This window comes from Engystomops pustulosus, chromosome 2 (genome assembly GCF_040894005.1).
Source record: "Engystomops pustulosus chromosome 2, aEngPut4.maternal, whole genome shotgun sequence".
Taxonomy (NCBI): domain Eukaryota; kingdom Metazoa; phylum Chordata; class Amphibia; order Anura; family Leptodactylidae; genus Engystomops; species Engystomops pustulosus.
The window spans coordinates 120,782,478-120,799,921 of NC_092412.1; the positions used below are offsets into that span (position 1 = coordinate 120,782,478).

At 37.2% G+C, this 17,444-nt stretch overlaps 1 protein-coding gene across 9 annotated transcripts in view; it reads left to right on the forward strand.

Annotated features, from left to right (window-relative positions):
- The window catches only part of AUTS2 (activator of transcription and developmental regulator AUTS2), a 959,393-nt gene that overhangs the window by 922,900 nt on the left and 19,049 nt on the right, over positions 1 to 17,444 (forward strand). For 4 of the 9 annotated variants that reach the window (XM_072136188.1, XM_072136185.1, XM_072136192.1 and 1 more), the window contains 4 exons: positions 10,295 to 10,766; positions 11,066 to 11,319; positions 11,481 to 11,722; positions 14,063 to 14,107. In XM_072136188.1, coding sequence (XP_071992289.1) covers positions 10,295 to 10,766; positions 11,066 to 11,319; positions 11,481 to 11,722; positions 14,063 to 14,107 — 1,013 coding nt within the window. The remainder of the gene's footprint in view (positions 1 to 10,294; positions 10,767 to 11,065; positions 11,320 to 11,480; positions 11,723 to 14,062; positions 14,108 to 17,444) is intronic. The other 5 variants (XM_072136190.1, XM_072136187.1, XM_072136186.1 and 2 more) reach the window with 4 other exon arrangements.

Here is a 17,444-nt window from a genome sequence, read left to right on the forward strand (position 1 = left end):
TTTTCATAAAAATATGTTTATTCCTCACTGTCTGTTAGCTCCACCTTATTCCCCACAGGAAGTGGTTGTGGTGGACAAAAAAAAAGCTCCATTTACACAATAAATGTCCTCCCATCAATGAGTAATTATAGAACTACCTTACACCATGCAGTAGAGGAGTATGAAGATACCATTAGATAAAGTCAATGTCTATGAGTAAGCCATAGCAGCATTAAAGCAAAGGTCTAGCACAGAGCTGGGTAAGGTAAATGAAAATACTTTAAAAAAAAAAGCGAAAACTTCTCTATGGTAGAGTTGAAAGTATTGCTTCTTATTCATTTTAGCTTTGTCGGAGAACGCAAGTTTTCTGTTACATTTCCTATAATGACTAGTGATAATTATACTCTTGTTGAAATGGCTACCCCTTTAAACTGTTGCTCTCACAAGATCTTTAAGAGTTAAAATAGCAAATCTTTATGGTTCTGTTGAAATAAGGTGGATGTAAATGTTGTCGGAGTCTCATTATGAACTCCTGCTGTTTTTCATTAGCCTAGACAGTTATTCATCATTATGGTTTTATACTGTGCGGTTCATTATACTAAATATCTTACAAAAATAAATAGAGAAAACTGTAATATGAAAAACAGAAGCTTTCTCAAGCCTCCAGTTCTACACATGGTAATAAAGGCACTTTTTTTCATTTTGAATTGTGTGAAAAGTGCTGCATTTTTTTCTATGTATATAGTCATTGGATGGGTCTTGCACCCACTTTACTTTTGTATGTGCTGCTTTTTTTTTTCTCTTTTTTTGTATATCATATATGTCCACACATGCACAAAATTGTTAATACTCCTTGTTTAATGAAATAAAAACCTGACCTGAATGTGACAAAAGTAAAAATAAATAAAATTTTTATAAAAATTAAGCAATGAAAGGAAGACAACCATGCTTCAACGGAATAAAAAAAAAAAAAAACTCTTGAAACAGGCCTAGGCAGAAATTGTGGTTCCCCTGATAAAATATGAGCAAAGGGACATGTTAAATTAAGGTGGTGGGTCCACTAATTAGCAGCACCACATCTAAGCGGCTTGATGTTCCTGTGACTAAAGTTGTAAATGTTTGTCAGAAATGTAAGATCTAAGGGACTGTATCCCACCACCCCGGACGTAGCTGTAGGAGGAAAATTGATGATAAATTAAAAAGAGGAATAATACAAATGGTAAGAAAAGGTCCCAGAAAAACTGCTAAAGAGACTAAAGGTGAACTTCAAGCTCAAGGAACATCCGTGTCAGATTCCCCATCTGTTGTTAGAGCCAATGTGGTCTTAATGGGAGACGACCGAGAAGGACAACATTGCTGAAAACAAATCCTAAAAAAAAAGCAAGACTGGAATTTCTGCAACTACATGCTTACAAGCAATGTAGTTGAGAATGTCCTGTGGAACTCTATGTACTCTATGTTCACAGATGGAAAAATGAAACCTATTTTGAAAAGAATACTGTCCCTACTGTGAAACATGGACGGGGCTTAATTGTGTTCTAGGGCTGCTTTGCTGAAGCTGGCACAGGGTGACTAGAATCTCTGCAGGATACAATGAAATTTCAAGACTATCAAGGAAGTCTAGAGAGAAATGTGCTACCCAGTGTCAGAAAGCTTAGTCTCCGTAGTAGGTTATGAGTCTTAAAACAGTATAATGACCCAAAGGACACATGTAAAGAAAACCCAAGAATGGCTAAGAGGAAAATATTGGACTGTTCTGAAGTGGCCTTCTATGAGTTCTGACCTATATCCTATTGAGCATCTTTTGAAGGAGCTGAAAAATGCAGTCTGGAAAAGGCAAACTTCAAACTCCAGACAACTGGAGCATTTTGCTTATGTGGAGTGGGCCGAAATACCTGTTAAGAGGTGCAGACGTCATTGACAGTTACAGAAATCATTTGATTGCAGTGATTGACTCAAAAGGTTGAGCAACAAAATATTAAGTTAAGGCTACCATCATTTGTGTTCAGGCCTGTTTCATGAGTTTTACTACTTTTTTTTTTTTAATTCTGCTGAAGCACGGTTGAAAAACAATTGGGCAGATTTACTTACCCAGTCCATTCGCGATCCAGCGGCGCGTTCTCTGTGGTGGATTCGGGTCCGGCCTGGATCCATTAAGGTAGTTCCTCCGACGTCGACCAGGTGGCGCTGCTGCGCTGAAGTCCGCCCGCCGGCCCTTAGTAAATGACCCCTTTCATTTCTTCATTTTCAAAGAAATTTAATGTATATTTACTGCTGTCAGATTCAAGTTATTACTGTGACCATTGTCGGTTTTTCTTTCATTAAACAAGGTGTAACAACAATTTTGTCCTTGTGTGTATATGTACATAAGGTATTTGTATGGCATTGTTCTATTGAAAACAAACGTATGTTTCTTAAACCTATACAAAATAGATGTGTGAATCTAAGAAACATATAAATATCCAGTATCTATTGACTCTATCAAATTTCTTGCCATGTTTGTGTCAATAAAATACAATTTTGTGGTTTACCTATGGGGAACAGGAAGGATCCTAATGTTTGTCTTAATGCAAAACATGTTGATGAGTTCAAATGGGGTTACTTGAGTATTGACTCACCTACTTAGGTATTTGATTATACAAACCTAGCCTGGCCTTGTGCTGAGATACGGTTTTAATTTGACACTTAGTTTGACAGATTTGGGTGTTTGTTTAAATGAGGATGCAAATACAGGAAAATGGCTCACGATCAAATTTGGAAAGGAAGTGGAAATGTAAATGAGAGATAGAAAGCAAATTGCATATTTACCTAGTTTCAATATTTATGGCTGAAGTGGAAAACCTTAACCAGTTTAAATTGTGAAATAACTCAATATGTGGTAAAGATGTATATAATATTTATTTAACTGACTTATTGAATTTCAGAATGTTGGATAGTTGAAGCATATAGGATATTACACTACAGGTTGAGTACTCATCTACTACTTAGAAACTCTCATGGTGAAACTCAAATAGTCACATCTATTTACATCCCTTTAAAGATTCAGTTTTGTTTTGCATCAATCTTTAGTCCATACATGAATTAATAAAATCTTTAGTTGAAGCTATACAAATAAATAAACATATAGACCGGTTGATAATCATTTGTATGATAACTATACCACCTGCTCAATTGAAATTGATAATTGGCATAATTGTACTAAAATATCACCTATAAGTGCTTCTCTGCTCTGGCTCATCCAGCTCACCCTCTTGGGTAGTTTTGGCAACGTGCAGTAGAGATTTGCAAGAACAAAAGTGCAGCCAAAGTCTTATTTCATACACATTTGGTACCCCTCTCTTCAACCAAATCATGACCCTTTCCTCCTTTATTAGAAAAATAAAACCAAATCTGGAAATTTCAAGATGATTGTAATTAGCGTTTACACACCATGTCAAGTCTGTAATAAACTTTCCCTTCACTGTGCCAAGCCCCATGTTCCTCCTTAAGAGAAAGTGGAAATTAATGTGACTTGAATAAACACAGTTTGGGTAATTTTATTTATTTTTTTAGTTTGTGTAACTGAGAAGAATTAGGCAGTGAAATTCTAACTTTGCATTTCTTTTTAATTAAATTTGAAAATCAAACAGAAAGGATATTGTTCTTTCCAGAGGAAGAGGGAAAGATAGACTGATGGCAGATGTTGGAGCCCTGTTCAATGGAATAGGTCTAGACATGAATAATTTTCTTTAGCAATTGTGCAGACTGATGTAGTAAGTGGAAATAAACATTTTATTGACAGGTCTAATTTTTGCTGACATTTACTATGCATTCCTTTACTATATAGACTAAGCAGCCAATCTGTATAATAATATCTAAATAGATGTAATTTCCTTTGACCTTATCCATCAATGGAAAGTAAATTCTCTCCAAGAGATGCATGTTAGTTCTGTAACCTGAAATTAACCAAAACCTGTAAATTGCATTGGCTACGTGGATTTCAGTAATGCTGAAGAGTAACATGTCATATTGTATAATATAAGGTTTTTTTCTTGCTATTTCGAATACATTTTACCCAAGCAAGCCTTTAGATCAAAGTGAATAGAACATTTATTGATGGGTTTTACTGTATATTTTAAGACACTAGACTTATTTTATAGATTTTATACTACAGTATACCATTTTGATTTATGTTTCTCTCTCTCATTGGGTCCACATTAAACAGTTTGGTATTAGCATTCCAGTTCATCATTTTAATTGCCTTTACCCAACTTTATAAAATCAAGGATTAACTTAGTTGGTAATAGGTCACCATTGTGCAGAACAGTATTTTGCTGACATATCAGCCACCTAGCTATGTAAACATTGCTCATTTCAAATGATCAGCCTTTAATTTCCGTAGTAAATCTCTAACTATCCTTAATGTTGGACTGCAAAATGATATAGTTCCTGGGTTACGTACAAGATAGATTCTTTAGATGCCATGCCAGCATTATCTGTGAACAGTGCTTGAGAAGCAGACCGCCTGTCTCTTGATCTTCATTCTAATTGTACTTGAAGGCCTGTTTTGGCCCGAAATGCGTATACCTTATTGGAAATGAAACCCTTCTTCTTTCACCCGTGGAGTTATGTCCTAGTAGCACCAGCTATAGTACCAGCTATTTCTAAGGTTTCTTACCGCACCCACAATTATATCCACCTTTCACCAAATATCTGTAAATATGGGGAGAGGAGATTGGCAATTTTGTTTATTCAACAATCATCTATAAGTTTATGTCTTCCATTTATATTTTTAGTTTAACATATTTTCCCATCAGTTTTTGGCTGTGATGGTCAACTTGCAACATTGGGACTTCTAATGGAAGCTGGTTCTCTCTGTTACCCCTTGAGGACAGGATTTAAATGATACACTTTACAGAGACTGTGGTCTTCAGGACTAGAATGCAACATAAGCTTCTAGACAAAGACCGCCCATCATAGATATTAGCTTGTTAATGATGTGTGAATCCTTGACTTTGAACATGTCTCCTTTTTGTGTTGCCGACTAATTTTAGCTGAAAACCAACTGAAGCACCTGCTTTAAAGCTTCATAGAAAGGTTCTCTTTGAAAAAGCCATCCTGTCACATATTATCAGTGGTTAAAAGTTTATTAAATGATTAGAGGCTATATGACTGTCAATTTTAATGCATGTTTACCAACACAGCTGATGCGGAGAAGCACATTTTCCCTGTAAATTAAATTCCAAATGAACAAGGAGTTTGAAGAGGCGCATATTGTTCAGACCCTTTATTAACATTAAATGTCAGCGTATTAATTTCTGTGCCTTGAGCCTGTATGTTGGGAACGCTGCCAGCCTATTTAATACAAGAAGTCTGCTTTAATAAACACTTACAGTACAGTTACTGCTCAAAACAAAGTGCTTATGAATTGCACAGCTGACAGCAAATTATAGTTGTTAAATGGATAGTTTAAGAAATAATAGAAAATGTATCTGTGCAAAAATGAACGGGATTCACGGCCTCTCTGGAGGAATTCACAGAGAGGCTGTTTTTCATCTTTGTGTTATTGATTATATAATATATTCATGTATTCATCATTCCTACAAAAGTGAGCAAAAATCTGGGATATCTTATTTTCTTTTATGCAATTTAATAAAATATATTTACATTTTTTTTTTTCTCAACAAGTAATAACCAAACATGTGCAAGCACCTATAGAAATGCTTAGAAATGGCTACTGGACCCTTCATACAATCCATAATAGTTAAAAAAAAAAAAAATAAATGATTGGGTTGATGAACCTTTTTGGAAGCTTTGTCACACATGCTAATAAGCTTATATGGTGGCTAACCTCCATAGGTCTTGCCAGCCAATAAGGAGAGGTGCAAGTTTGGCTTTGATAAAGAAGCTCTACATGCCAGAATATACACATCGTATGCTGTGCTGAAGACTAATTTTAGATTTTTTTTTTCCTTCCACATAACAACCTTATTTTGGTCATATTTAAATCTGTGTTTGCCAATGCCAACCGTTTTGGTTGGATCGGAGTATCAGACAGTTAGATTTCAACATACATTACCGTATTTCATTTTAGAAGGTTCTATCTTACTTAGCTATAACATGGCAGATTATTTTGCATCAAATTGCCATAGACTTTCACCAATGGTATCTGTCTTTAGCTTACTCCCTCTTCTGTGTTGGCCAAGAATGCAATAGGATTTGGCTTTTAGCCTAACAAACTTATATCATCAAGCCATCTTTGATGTATTGCTTAACTTTGTAATTCTTTATTCAGCTCAGATTCTGTATAACATTTTGCATTATGGGAACCTGAGCTGATATATCTTTAGTGTCAGTGTCACCACAAATTGTGATTCTCGTTGCTCAAATCATATTATCTGCAAACCACGTCGCAGTATACAGTAACATGCATGACAAGTGAGTTCACCTATTGCCTTATATTGGATTGCGTCTAAAAGCGTGGAACCTTTATAGCCTAATGGAGTATATACAGTAAAATAGTGATCAGTTGTGATAATACTCTTCAAAGGCAGAGTTTTACATTATTGGGGGGGGGGGGTGTTTGCTTCTGTTTTGGCTTAACATTTTCTGCAGTTTCTCCTATTGTTATTGTGTTATAAGAGAAGACAATGGTAGTTTCAGCTATAGCTGGAAACGTGAAGGTAGAGAATAACTCAATTACTGGAAGGAATAATGAAGTCAAGACTTCATACCTACTCTTCACATGTGAGCCCTTACTTGAAAGATAATTGCATGTTCTGTCAATCCAACACATAGGCGCCTTTCCATACATAGATGTGAGACGCACATTGTTGTTGCATAACGACAGAAGATTATGTAGTTGGGGAGGGAAAATCACAATTTTTTTTTTCAAGCGAGCTTATCATTACCATATTTTCTTTTATGGAGATTAGAAAAACTGACAAATTAAATCCCAGGAGACTCCACTTATGCATAGACTATATTCATTCGGAAAGCCCTGGAGTCTTAATTAAAGCTAGGATATGTATTTCATTATTCTTTACCTGTGTAAGCAGATTTAGAACGTATCATTTGGGACTGTGAGAAAGGCGCTTAGGGAAAACAACGGCTTCTGCTCATATTAGGTTTTTGACTGCCTCTTAATATTTCCAGTTATTTGATGGAAAGGTTTTGTTTTGTACCTATGTTACACTGCTTTTTTTCTGAATATATTTGGATTGCAGGGCCTTTTTATTTGCTAATCCCTTTACGGTGTGTGATTTAATGATATGTGCTGCAGATGCTATATTTACATGACAGCAGCAGAAAGTGACAATATTTCCCCTTGGGTGATGTTGATATAGTTAGTTTTAGTTGTTCCAAGTGAGATCCCCTATTGTGTTATCTCCTAATGATGGAGCTTCAGTGCTCTGTAGAAAGGCAGCATCACAACCATGAAATCCCACAACCCCCGTCCCCCCTCCTTTTCAATAAACTGTATTTGCAAGCTTTAAAATAAGCCAGAAGGCAGAGAATAATAGGTTTGAAGTAAAAGTAATGTTGACACGAATAAACACAAGGTTTATGTTCAGAATTTACTACTTTACTACTTTGTGTTTTTGCTTTTTTATATCTACAGTTGTTTGCATCGTGACACATTTACATTCATTTATTTCAAATAGCTTGATACTGGCACTCTGGGTCATTAGAGGCACTTACAATCTATCTGATTAGATTACATTGCACATATTGGAAATTTTTGGTTATTACCGTATTTTCCGGACTATAAGGCGCACTTAAAAGCATTGGATTTCCGTGGAAATCCAAAGTGCGCCTTATAGTCCGGTGCACCCTATGTATGGCGCTGGGCACAGGGCAGCGGACCATACTTACATAGGTCCCCGCTACCGGAGATCTCCAGCGGGAGATCTGCTGTCTCCGGTAGCGGGGACCTATGGAAGTATGGTCCGCTGCCCTCCTCCACCTCCCCCTCACCTCCCCCTCACCTTCCCCGCTCACCTTCCCCGCGTTCCCCGTCGCGTCTCGGCGTCGCGTCTCGTCGCCGCGTCCCGTCGCCGCGTCACGTCGGGTCTCCGCCACGCCCCCGGACCTCCGCCACGCCCCCGGCCGCCGGACCCCGCGCCTTATAGTCCGATGCGCCTTATATATGTAATTATTACATATATAAGGCGCATCGGACTAATGCGCCTTATAGTCCGGTGCGCCCTATAGGGCAAAAAATACGGTAATAGATAAAAAATGAATGAATAAAAAAACTAATTTATAAAAAATGAAATGTAGTCACCAATAAGACTATATTTCTTCTTGCCCCAAAACCTCTTTTACTATCTATTTTATCAGACATCTATCTATATTAAATACACACTCAATAGGTTTATAGGCATCATTTCTGCCATACAATTTGCTATAACATTTGAGCCATGCACAGGATGGAAGGGCACAGGATGAGCGTCCAGTAAAGGGACTTGACAGTTCACCAAATCATCAGGTTTTGTATTTAATTTATATAAATGGATTCATTGCTTTAAGCAGCAACTCCTCAATCCTTGTGAGGATTGACGTAAGTGGTGAACTCACACACAATTTTAGCATCTGGGACTGATTATTTCTAGATTATAATTTCCCTGAAGGCGCAATGAAAGGATTTCCTACTACATTTAAGATATTTTTATTTTGTAAATATATAGTAAAATTAAGTTCTCTCAAAAAGAAAAAAAAAAGTCTGCAGAGCAAAAGTATTTGAGAAATTTGCCATTAAAGATGTTGTCCAGCAATTTGTGGGAGCTTTAAAAATAAAAAGAAACTTCTATACACCTCTCTCCACACTCCCATTCTGTCCGTCTTTGGCAGCTTCTGTTTGTAAACAGAGGCTATCGGTGACACACGTCTACAGCGTTTTGTAGTCACAGCCCAGCGGATATGTGCACCTATTGCCGCACTTCTGCTAATGTACTGAAACTCATCAGTACACAAAGAGAAGCTGGGAGTGACATGCAGCACCGCAGGAGAACTGGAGCAAGGAGAAAGGTAAGTATAAGTTATTTTTATTTTTAAAGCGCCCTGCCATATATAAAGAAATCTTTTCTTAGACGGCCCCTTTAACGTAGATTGCAGGATATTCATTTGTTCTGTTAACCATGGCTGTATTTCCTAATGTGGTTGTCATAAATTCAAGGTCATTAATCTTAACACTGTCATTGTCTTAAAAATATTACCTAAAGAGAACCTGAAATGCAAATTAACCCACCCAAAATAAAGACTATGTTTAAAAACTATGTTTAAAAAACATTGCTTTTATCCCTAAATGGTTTCTTTGTAAGGCTGCAATGTTACAAAAATCAGTTTGTAAACCTAGTCATTCAAAGTAATTGAGTCGTGCATATTAAATTTTACTTGCATTACCCTGCCCTTTTTCCTGATTGACAGAATATAATATTCTGCTGTATGGTGAGCTTTGTTACATCATTGGGCACTTAAAGTCACATCACCATATCAAAAGGATGACATCATCTACGGTCATGTTACATCTGCAATTTCTACCTTATGTATGTATCTAATCACATGAAATCACAGCTACCCCCATGTAGAATGGAGAGAAATAGAAGTCCATGGTGGCTGCTGTGATTTCATGTGATCAGATATATACATGGTGTATAGTCTGCTAATGTAAGGAGGCTAAAGGACCTGTGATGATGTCACCATGGTCACATAACATAAAGTTGATTTATGTGGATGTAAGGGAAACCATTTTTAGTTAAAAGAAGGGTGTTATTTAATAGGGCTCTATAGGAACCTGTCACTTGCTGTATGTATAAAAATGTGGTGACAGGTTCTCTTTAAATGTATTGAGTATTATAAATACAGTTGACAAAATGTTTGCAAAAATGATCTTTTTCCTACAATTTGTATTTTTATGCATCTTTCGATTTCATCTGGTTAGACACTTTTAGCTTATTTATGCACCTACTTTAGCAATTACAACAACATTTGGGGCGAGCCATAAGAATAGCTACAAAGGTGTTTTTGTAAGTGTAGGAAACAGAACACATCTGCTCTCTACTGCAATATGTTCGAAACTCTGCTTTACTCATTAACAGCTGGTCTTAGATAGGTAATGAGGCTCACAATGTGATATGTCACCTGTGGTTATCTTTAGTTGAAGGATGTGAGCTCATTTCCAAAGCTCTGCAGCTTACAGTTAAATTACATTATTTATGCATAAAATTATGTTTCTGCAGTCTAAGCAATTTCATGTTTATAGGCTGGTTTGAATTTCTATTTTTCTTTTTTTTACTAAATGAAAATACAGATATATATCTCCTTTTTATTACAGATACAGAACTGGGTGTCAGTTTACTGACAACAAACAAATGCAAAGATGGCTCAGTTCCAGCAAAAGTGTCGGGACTAGAAAGAAGTCAAGAAAAGAGTCAAGACAGCACAGTTGAGCTGCAGTTTGAGACAACAGTGTGCAAAGAACTCAGACCACCGTCACTACCAACTATTCAAACTGAATTGGAAACACAACCATTGCTGTTGTCTTCTCCTGGACCGGTTGTAGTTTCTCAGTCAGAGACACCAGTACAGACACAGACTGAGCCCTGTCAATTTCCCCATGTTCCAGTAGAGCGTGCAACACCATTACCACCTCAACCACAAGTTCAACCCCCACCAAAGGCTCAGCCAGTATCTCAACCACATATTCATCCAAGCCCTCCAGCTGTGCAAGCACGACCTCCTTCTCAAACTTTGACCCAGGCATTGTGCAATTACAACAGTAGCAGCCTGAGTGTGAACAGTTTAAGGTTGGTAAAATATGACTTTTCTCTCTTAACATTATATTTTAGGAAAGTTGATGCCCCTTTGAATTACACTCAATAAATTAAGCAATAATTAAAGTAACATAGGCAATACTGGAACATATATCTATATGAACCAAAATAAACAAGGCTACCTGAAAAGCTTGCTATATAGCCTTGCCCATATTTATTGCAAGTATTCCACAAGCATCTTTGTTCAGACCTTCTAAAAAATATAGGTAGTTATTGTGACAAAATGGATAATGCCCTAATCTTTGCTTAACATTATACTTTTTCTTTTACAGCAGCAGCAGAAGCAGCACTCCTGCCAAAAGTCAAGTGCCACCATCCCATTTGGCTCATCACCCATCACCCTCACCATATCCTCTATCTTTACCAAGCCACAGTCCCTTGCATAGCTTTACACCAACCATCCAACCTCCTGCTCACCAGCACCACCCAAATATGTTTGCCCCACCTGCTGCTTTACCTCCTCCACCTCCACTGACTTCAGGGACCCTCCCAGTTCCAGGACATCCAGCTAGCAGCACTTACTCAGGTACTTAAAAAGCTAAATGTCTACTGCATGTGACAAGTGCAATAATTAGCAAATTTAATCTTTGGACACCCATTGCTATATGTAAATGAGGAATATTTTTGCTTTTATGTTACACTATTTTAAAATAGTAATTTCAATTCTTTTTCTTACTCTCTTTGCAGAGCAAGACCTTCTCAGACAAGAGCTGAACACTCGCTTTTTGGCTTCTCAAAGTGCAGATCGTGGGGCATCTTTAGGGCCACCACCATATCTGAGGACTGAATTCCATCAACACCAGCATCAACACCAGCACACGCATCAGCACACACATCAGCACACCTTCACACCTTTCCCGCACGCCATCCCGCCTACCGCTATTATGCCGACTCCAGCACCGCCCATGGTGCGTACCCCAGGCAGAAATGTGAGGATAAGTAGAACACAACTCTATTCATTGTTAGTCTGGTTGTTGCACATTTTGTATGATATAACACTACCTTATTACAGGTTTTGGGTTTTATTATTATTTTTTTTCTAAATCTAAAGGCCCGTTATATAGCCCGTTCTTACTTAAACTTCTGCCTCTTTTATGTCTCTTTTCTGATATACAGTGAAAGTTCAACAACGTACCTTGCTAGTAAAGCAGTTGGGAAACATGTAAAAATACACTTGTGGTTGATTATTAATCTTAGTTGCCAAAAATCCATAAAATATAGAGGCTTGCTATTGCCATCTTTTATATATAAATGATATAATGTGGATAAATTATAGTTGTATAGGAATATAAAAAATGCTTTATGGCCATCATTTATCAAACTCTCCTAGATATAGAGCTAGAGATTTATCCTAGATTTATGCAGCAAATACATCAAAAAAGAATTCATTGCTAAGGGAATCTGACGCTTCACATTTTCCAGCTATTTGGATCTCATAAGCAACTAAATACAGAAAAGTAGTAAAAAAAATTTATGAAAATGTTATTCAGTATTACAGAGGGTCATTGGTGCCTGAATGACCTGAAGATACCTTTTACATATCTTAACAATATTTACTTTGTTTTTGTCAAGACCTGTGAGACTTTAACTTGATAGAACAATTTTGTTAACAACATTTTTATACAGAATTGACCAATGAAAAAAAATATGCTTTTCAAAGCATTTTTCCCTTTAATTATTTTAAATAAGCAGTCCACTTGCTTAACCCTTTCCAAAATATTTTATTAATATAAACAATGTCAATCCCTCACCATTTTCTAGGATCAAAGATAGAATTAGAGGGTGTCTTGTGCAGCTCCTTATGCTTTTTGCCTTCAGCTGACAGGCTGAAGGGGGCTCACTTCAAACAGTCATATCTCTGAACCCTAGCACCTACAAACAGTTCTTCTATTAAAGAGGATAATCTTCACTTTAATGTCATATCTTTAAACAGGTGAAACAGAACTGAATATATCCACTGTTAAATTTACAGTTGGGAATTAAGATCTGTATTGTACAATCATATTGTTTACTGTAACTATAATCTATATCTGGTTAGGTTTCTAAAAAAGATGAGATTCGCATCTTTAATATGACATCAGAATTGTGTTTCTAGGTGCCATGGTTCAGAAGATGTGACCATATAAAGTTTAACACTGCCATGAAGAATATATATATAAGGGGTAGCTGCAAGGGCATCTGCAAATAGAGCGGATATAGCTGTATGGCAGGTGTGAAGTGGTTAAGTTCCAAAGCCAAGGTGTAACCTTACAGTCATGCCTCAGAATGGTGTTCCTTTTTAAAGGACAAGAGTACCAATTTTTAATGTTCCTTTGCTTTCAGTCCCCATAGAAGCAGTTAGATCAGCAACTATTGGATAGATTTATTAGCTAAAAAGATAATAACAGCCGAAACATTAGCATTGAGGATTTAGGTGTGGTCTATATGTATGGGGCTCACAAATGTCAAATCACCTGTACATGTAGAGGAAATTGATCCTGGAGATGACACAAATGTCTGGAAGAGGCTTATCTTGTTCTTCCTAGACACAAGCTTGTGTGTCTATGGGTTAGATATATATGCATTTTCAGAACTGTTCAGTAAACTTAGGCCAATGGTTGACCTATACAATACATAATACAACGTTAAAGAACATGTTGGCTGTAAAAAGAAAAAAAAATGGGATCATTCCATATTGTTGGTTTTACCTTTGACTCAGTACAGTCTAAGTTTACTGCATGATGAAAAATGGCAAAATTTACCATATGTTAAGTGAAGTTTGTTGATACCATGGATAAATAGACAACAAGCCCTGTGCAGTTTGAATAGTTCTGTCTATGGAAGTAAAATTGTCAGAGCTGTGTATAAATAAATACAAGGCTGTGCTTGAACAACACCAGTAAACAGGTCATAAAGGGGATGCTTATTTTCCAATGCCATCCTATATTTCCTTGTAAGGTGACTGCAGCAGTCTCGCTGCAGTATTGTAATGTTATTGTAGGGAAATGTATTTATAGGGATCATCTTTTATCATAAAAATAAAATACAAGGCAGCTATAAAAATGTCTTTGTGTACAGGGCATTTGGTGCAGACTTTTATTTATCTCATAAAAGCATCAGGATGAAATGATAATAGATTCGGTGGAGGTTAAACACTGGACTTGCTCACAATGCGCTGTACATGGGCCGCAGACAGAGCTCTTGGTTCTTAAGCAGCGTGACACAATCCTGATCTTTATAGATACATTTGTGAGACACAGTAATAACCATTTGCTTTGATCCCTTTGCAGTTTGACAAATATCCTACAAAAGTTGACCCCTTCTACCGCCACAGTGTGAGTGTAAAAGTGCTGTGTTCCAATGTTGGCTTCTCTTTGTCTGTAGCATGCCGCAAACATCACCTCACAATAACCTGCCAAGATTGCAATGCTTCTCCTAATCATACGGCCTAGAATTCCCATTGCTTTCTCTTACATTAGCTTTGGCAATATACTAGCGTCATTCATGTGATTCATTTCTTTGCAAGACGCACTATCGTGTTTTTAATCAAAATTTGTCAGTGCTCGTAAACTGCACAAGAAGTCTTACTGTGAGAAAGATGACATACAATGTGAGCTTGTTCCCATTGGGAGAGTAATGACCAGCAAGGAATTTTAAATAGGGATTTCATGGGTGTTATAAAACTTACACGATAAAATTTAAGTTATTCCGATCCAAATCAAATAATGTCCTCTGCACATGGAAAAGTCTATAATCTAACAAAGTATTTAGAATGATAAAGATTTGCAGGGCCTGATATAATTCTTGTGCGCATCGGATGACAGATGAAATGGAAACTCGGTTTATTACTCTGAGTTATTGGACAGATCCTACTAGTTAGATGTACCTACTATATCCCATAAACCTGCTTCCAGCAGAAAGTCTAGAAAATAAATTAAAGGACTCTTGTCACCTATACATAAGGGCCCCATCAAAATACACTAATAAGGTTGAAACTTCTTGAAGTCCCAGATAGGGAATGGAAAGTATATATATTTTCTTTTCATGCTTTCAGTGGAACCAAAGTGGAAGAGGCAACTAAAAATCAAAAAAAAAATGTTCTCTCTTCTTTACCATTTCAATTGTGAATAAAATAGAAATGTATGTTAAATCTAAACTTTATATACAAAAACAGCGCCTTTTTCTCATGCTCATACCTTAAAATAAGCGACCACCGCATGAAAAGGCATAATGTGGTTTGGTCCAATATCTGGCTTATTATGTGAATTATAAAGGCATCAAATTGGTGCATACAAAGTGCCTATGGCTCCTTAGTCTGGAATTGTAAGGATTATATGTGACGACGTCCAGATTAATTGGCCAATCTGTACAGCTATTACTGTCCTTTTGATTGGCATTGGAGATTAGTGAATCATTCCAGAGGTGCTTCACCGTATTTTTAAAAAAATGTTTTGTTTGGACAGAATATATTCATTCCAAACCGATATCTCTCCATTTGTCCAATAAGTTGGTATATCTATTAGTATATGTATCCCTCTAGTCCTCTAAAACACCCATTTTTCATGAAAGAGTTCTACTGTGTTTGCTCAACTTTTTGTACATATTTTTTTATTCCCCTACACCCATCCCTCACCCTAAACTCTGGGGCTAATGCTAGAAGTAGGTAGCCACCATTTCAGAAAATTTGTCTAACTTGTTTTGGACTCGATTTGGTGTCTAAAAATGGCAAGTTTGTACCCAATCTACTGCCTAATGAAAAAATGCAAGCATTTCTAAGTGGCCTCTTAGAATGCAATATAGGGAAGTGAGATAGAGGCTACTATTATCAGATTAGTGGGTGCCCAATATCTGACACCCGCACTGATCCGTGTATAAAGCTTACAAATATGTTACATTATTTCCCTAGGTTTCTGTCACAATTTTTTGTTTACTGGGTATTTCACCTGTGACCTTTTATAATGGTATACCAGAAGGACTGTTTTCTTTCCAATATTTGGTTTGGAATGAGAAAAGTTCTGCCTGGATAACATATCCACTGGATGTGACATTTATAGCTAATGTACTGTGCTTTCCGTGATATTTTGAGACCAAGAGCAAGGCTTCAGTCCGACAAATCATTTTAAAACCATTAATGTAACCTATGTTTGTGTCGGAACCTGAAGGTGATGAACAATTGAAAATATGCAGTGACAATTGAAACCAAAGCATGTTATTTTTATTGGCACTCTGCAAATGATGTTATGTCACTATAAATATAGAATCTACAGCAGTTATTTACTAAAAGTAAAATGAGATATACGGCAAACATTTACTACAGCTGAGCAAGTGTAGTTCATGTCTGCAAGTACACTACCGGTGTACAAAATGGTCTTCATACGTTGGGGATTCATTGCAAGTAAATTCTGTTCTGGATTTTCAGCTAGTGTGTTCGGCAACAGCGGGAAATTGCAACAATGCGCATCATGCAGAAAATATTATTTCAATAGGCACCATGTTTAATTTTTTAAATTCTACTGCCAGGCATCTCCACAAATAACATGTGATCGCATGGGCACACTTAATACTCATATAAAAGTCATATATTTATTATATTCTAAATAATGCTAATTTAATCAGAGTTTTTGGCTAAGCCAATTTTATCTCTTTTGTGTTGACGTTTACAGACTTTTACTTTGATTTTTAAAGGTTCCTTTTATATTTTTTATTTCTAAAATACTAACATACAAATTAGTTTCCAATTCAACTGTTAAAGGGGTTAGCCACTCTTTTACAGAAATGTGCCTTTACTGCCTTAATAATAATCTTGAATGTTCAACTACTGATCCATCATCCATGATGCTTCCTTTAGTGCTGTCTGCCAACTCTTTGTGGATCTTTGTTAAATGTCTATTCAGTGAGACAGACTAAGAGAAAAAAGGCACACTGGAAGTTGCCATTAGGATGGACTGAGGGGGTGAGAAATAGGAAGTTGTGTACATATGCAGAAGGCTGCATAGTGGTAGGGAAAGGCTAAAGCTCTCACAGTAGGCAAAATTACAGGTACATATACATGCAGAGACCTGTCTAATAGAACAAATTTAAGTAGGTTGGTTCTGATAAATGGGTTGAGGCTGATACATAAATTCTATGAGGAATATGACATGAAAGACCTTAGTTATTTTTACTGTGCTTTATTTCCATATGTTTTATCCAAAGCTATGATCCTGCAGGGTCCTGAAAATGTCCTGAGGTTCAGAACCATAAGTACATACCGTATATACTCGAGTATAAGTCAAGTTTTTTAGCACAACTTTTGTGCTAAAAATTCAACACTCTGCTTATACTCGGGTATACAAAATAATAAAGTTACTACTCACCATTCCGACGGCCCAGACAGCTCCTCTTCATCTTCATGCCGCAGGTCCGTGGCAGCTCCGTGGCCGCGCCTCTTCTGTCTTCATGCCTGCTCGGGGCCATGACAGCTCCGTGCGCACGGCCCGGCACTCTACTGTGATGTCATCCGCTGTTGAAGTCACAGAGTGCGCCGAGCGGGCCGTGCACACGGAGCTGTCGCGGCCCCGAGCCGGCATGAAGACAGAAGAGGCGCGGCCACGGAGCTGCCGCGGACCTGCGGCATGAAGATGAAGAGGAGCTGTCCGGCCCGTTGGAATGGTGAGTAGTAACTTTATTATT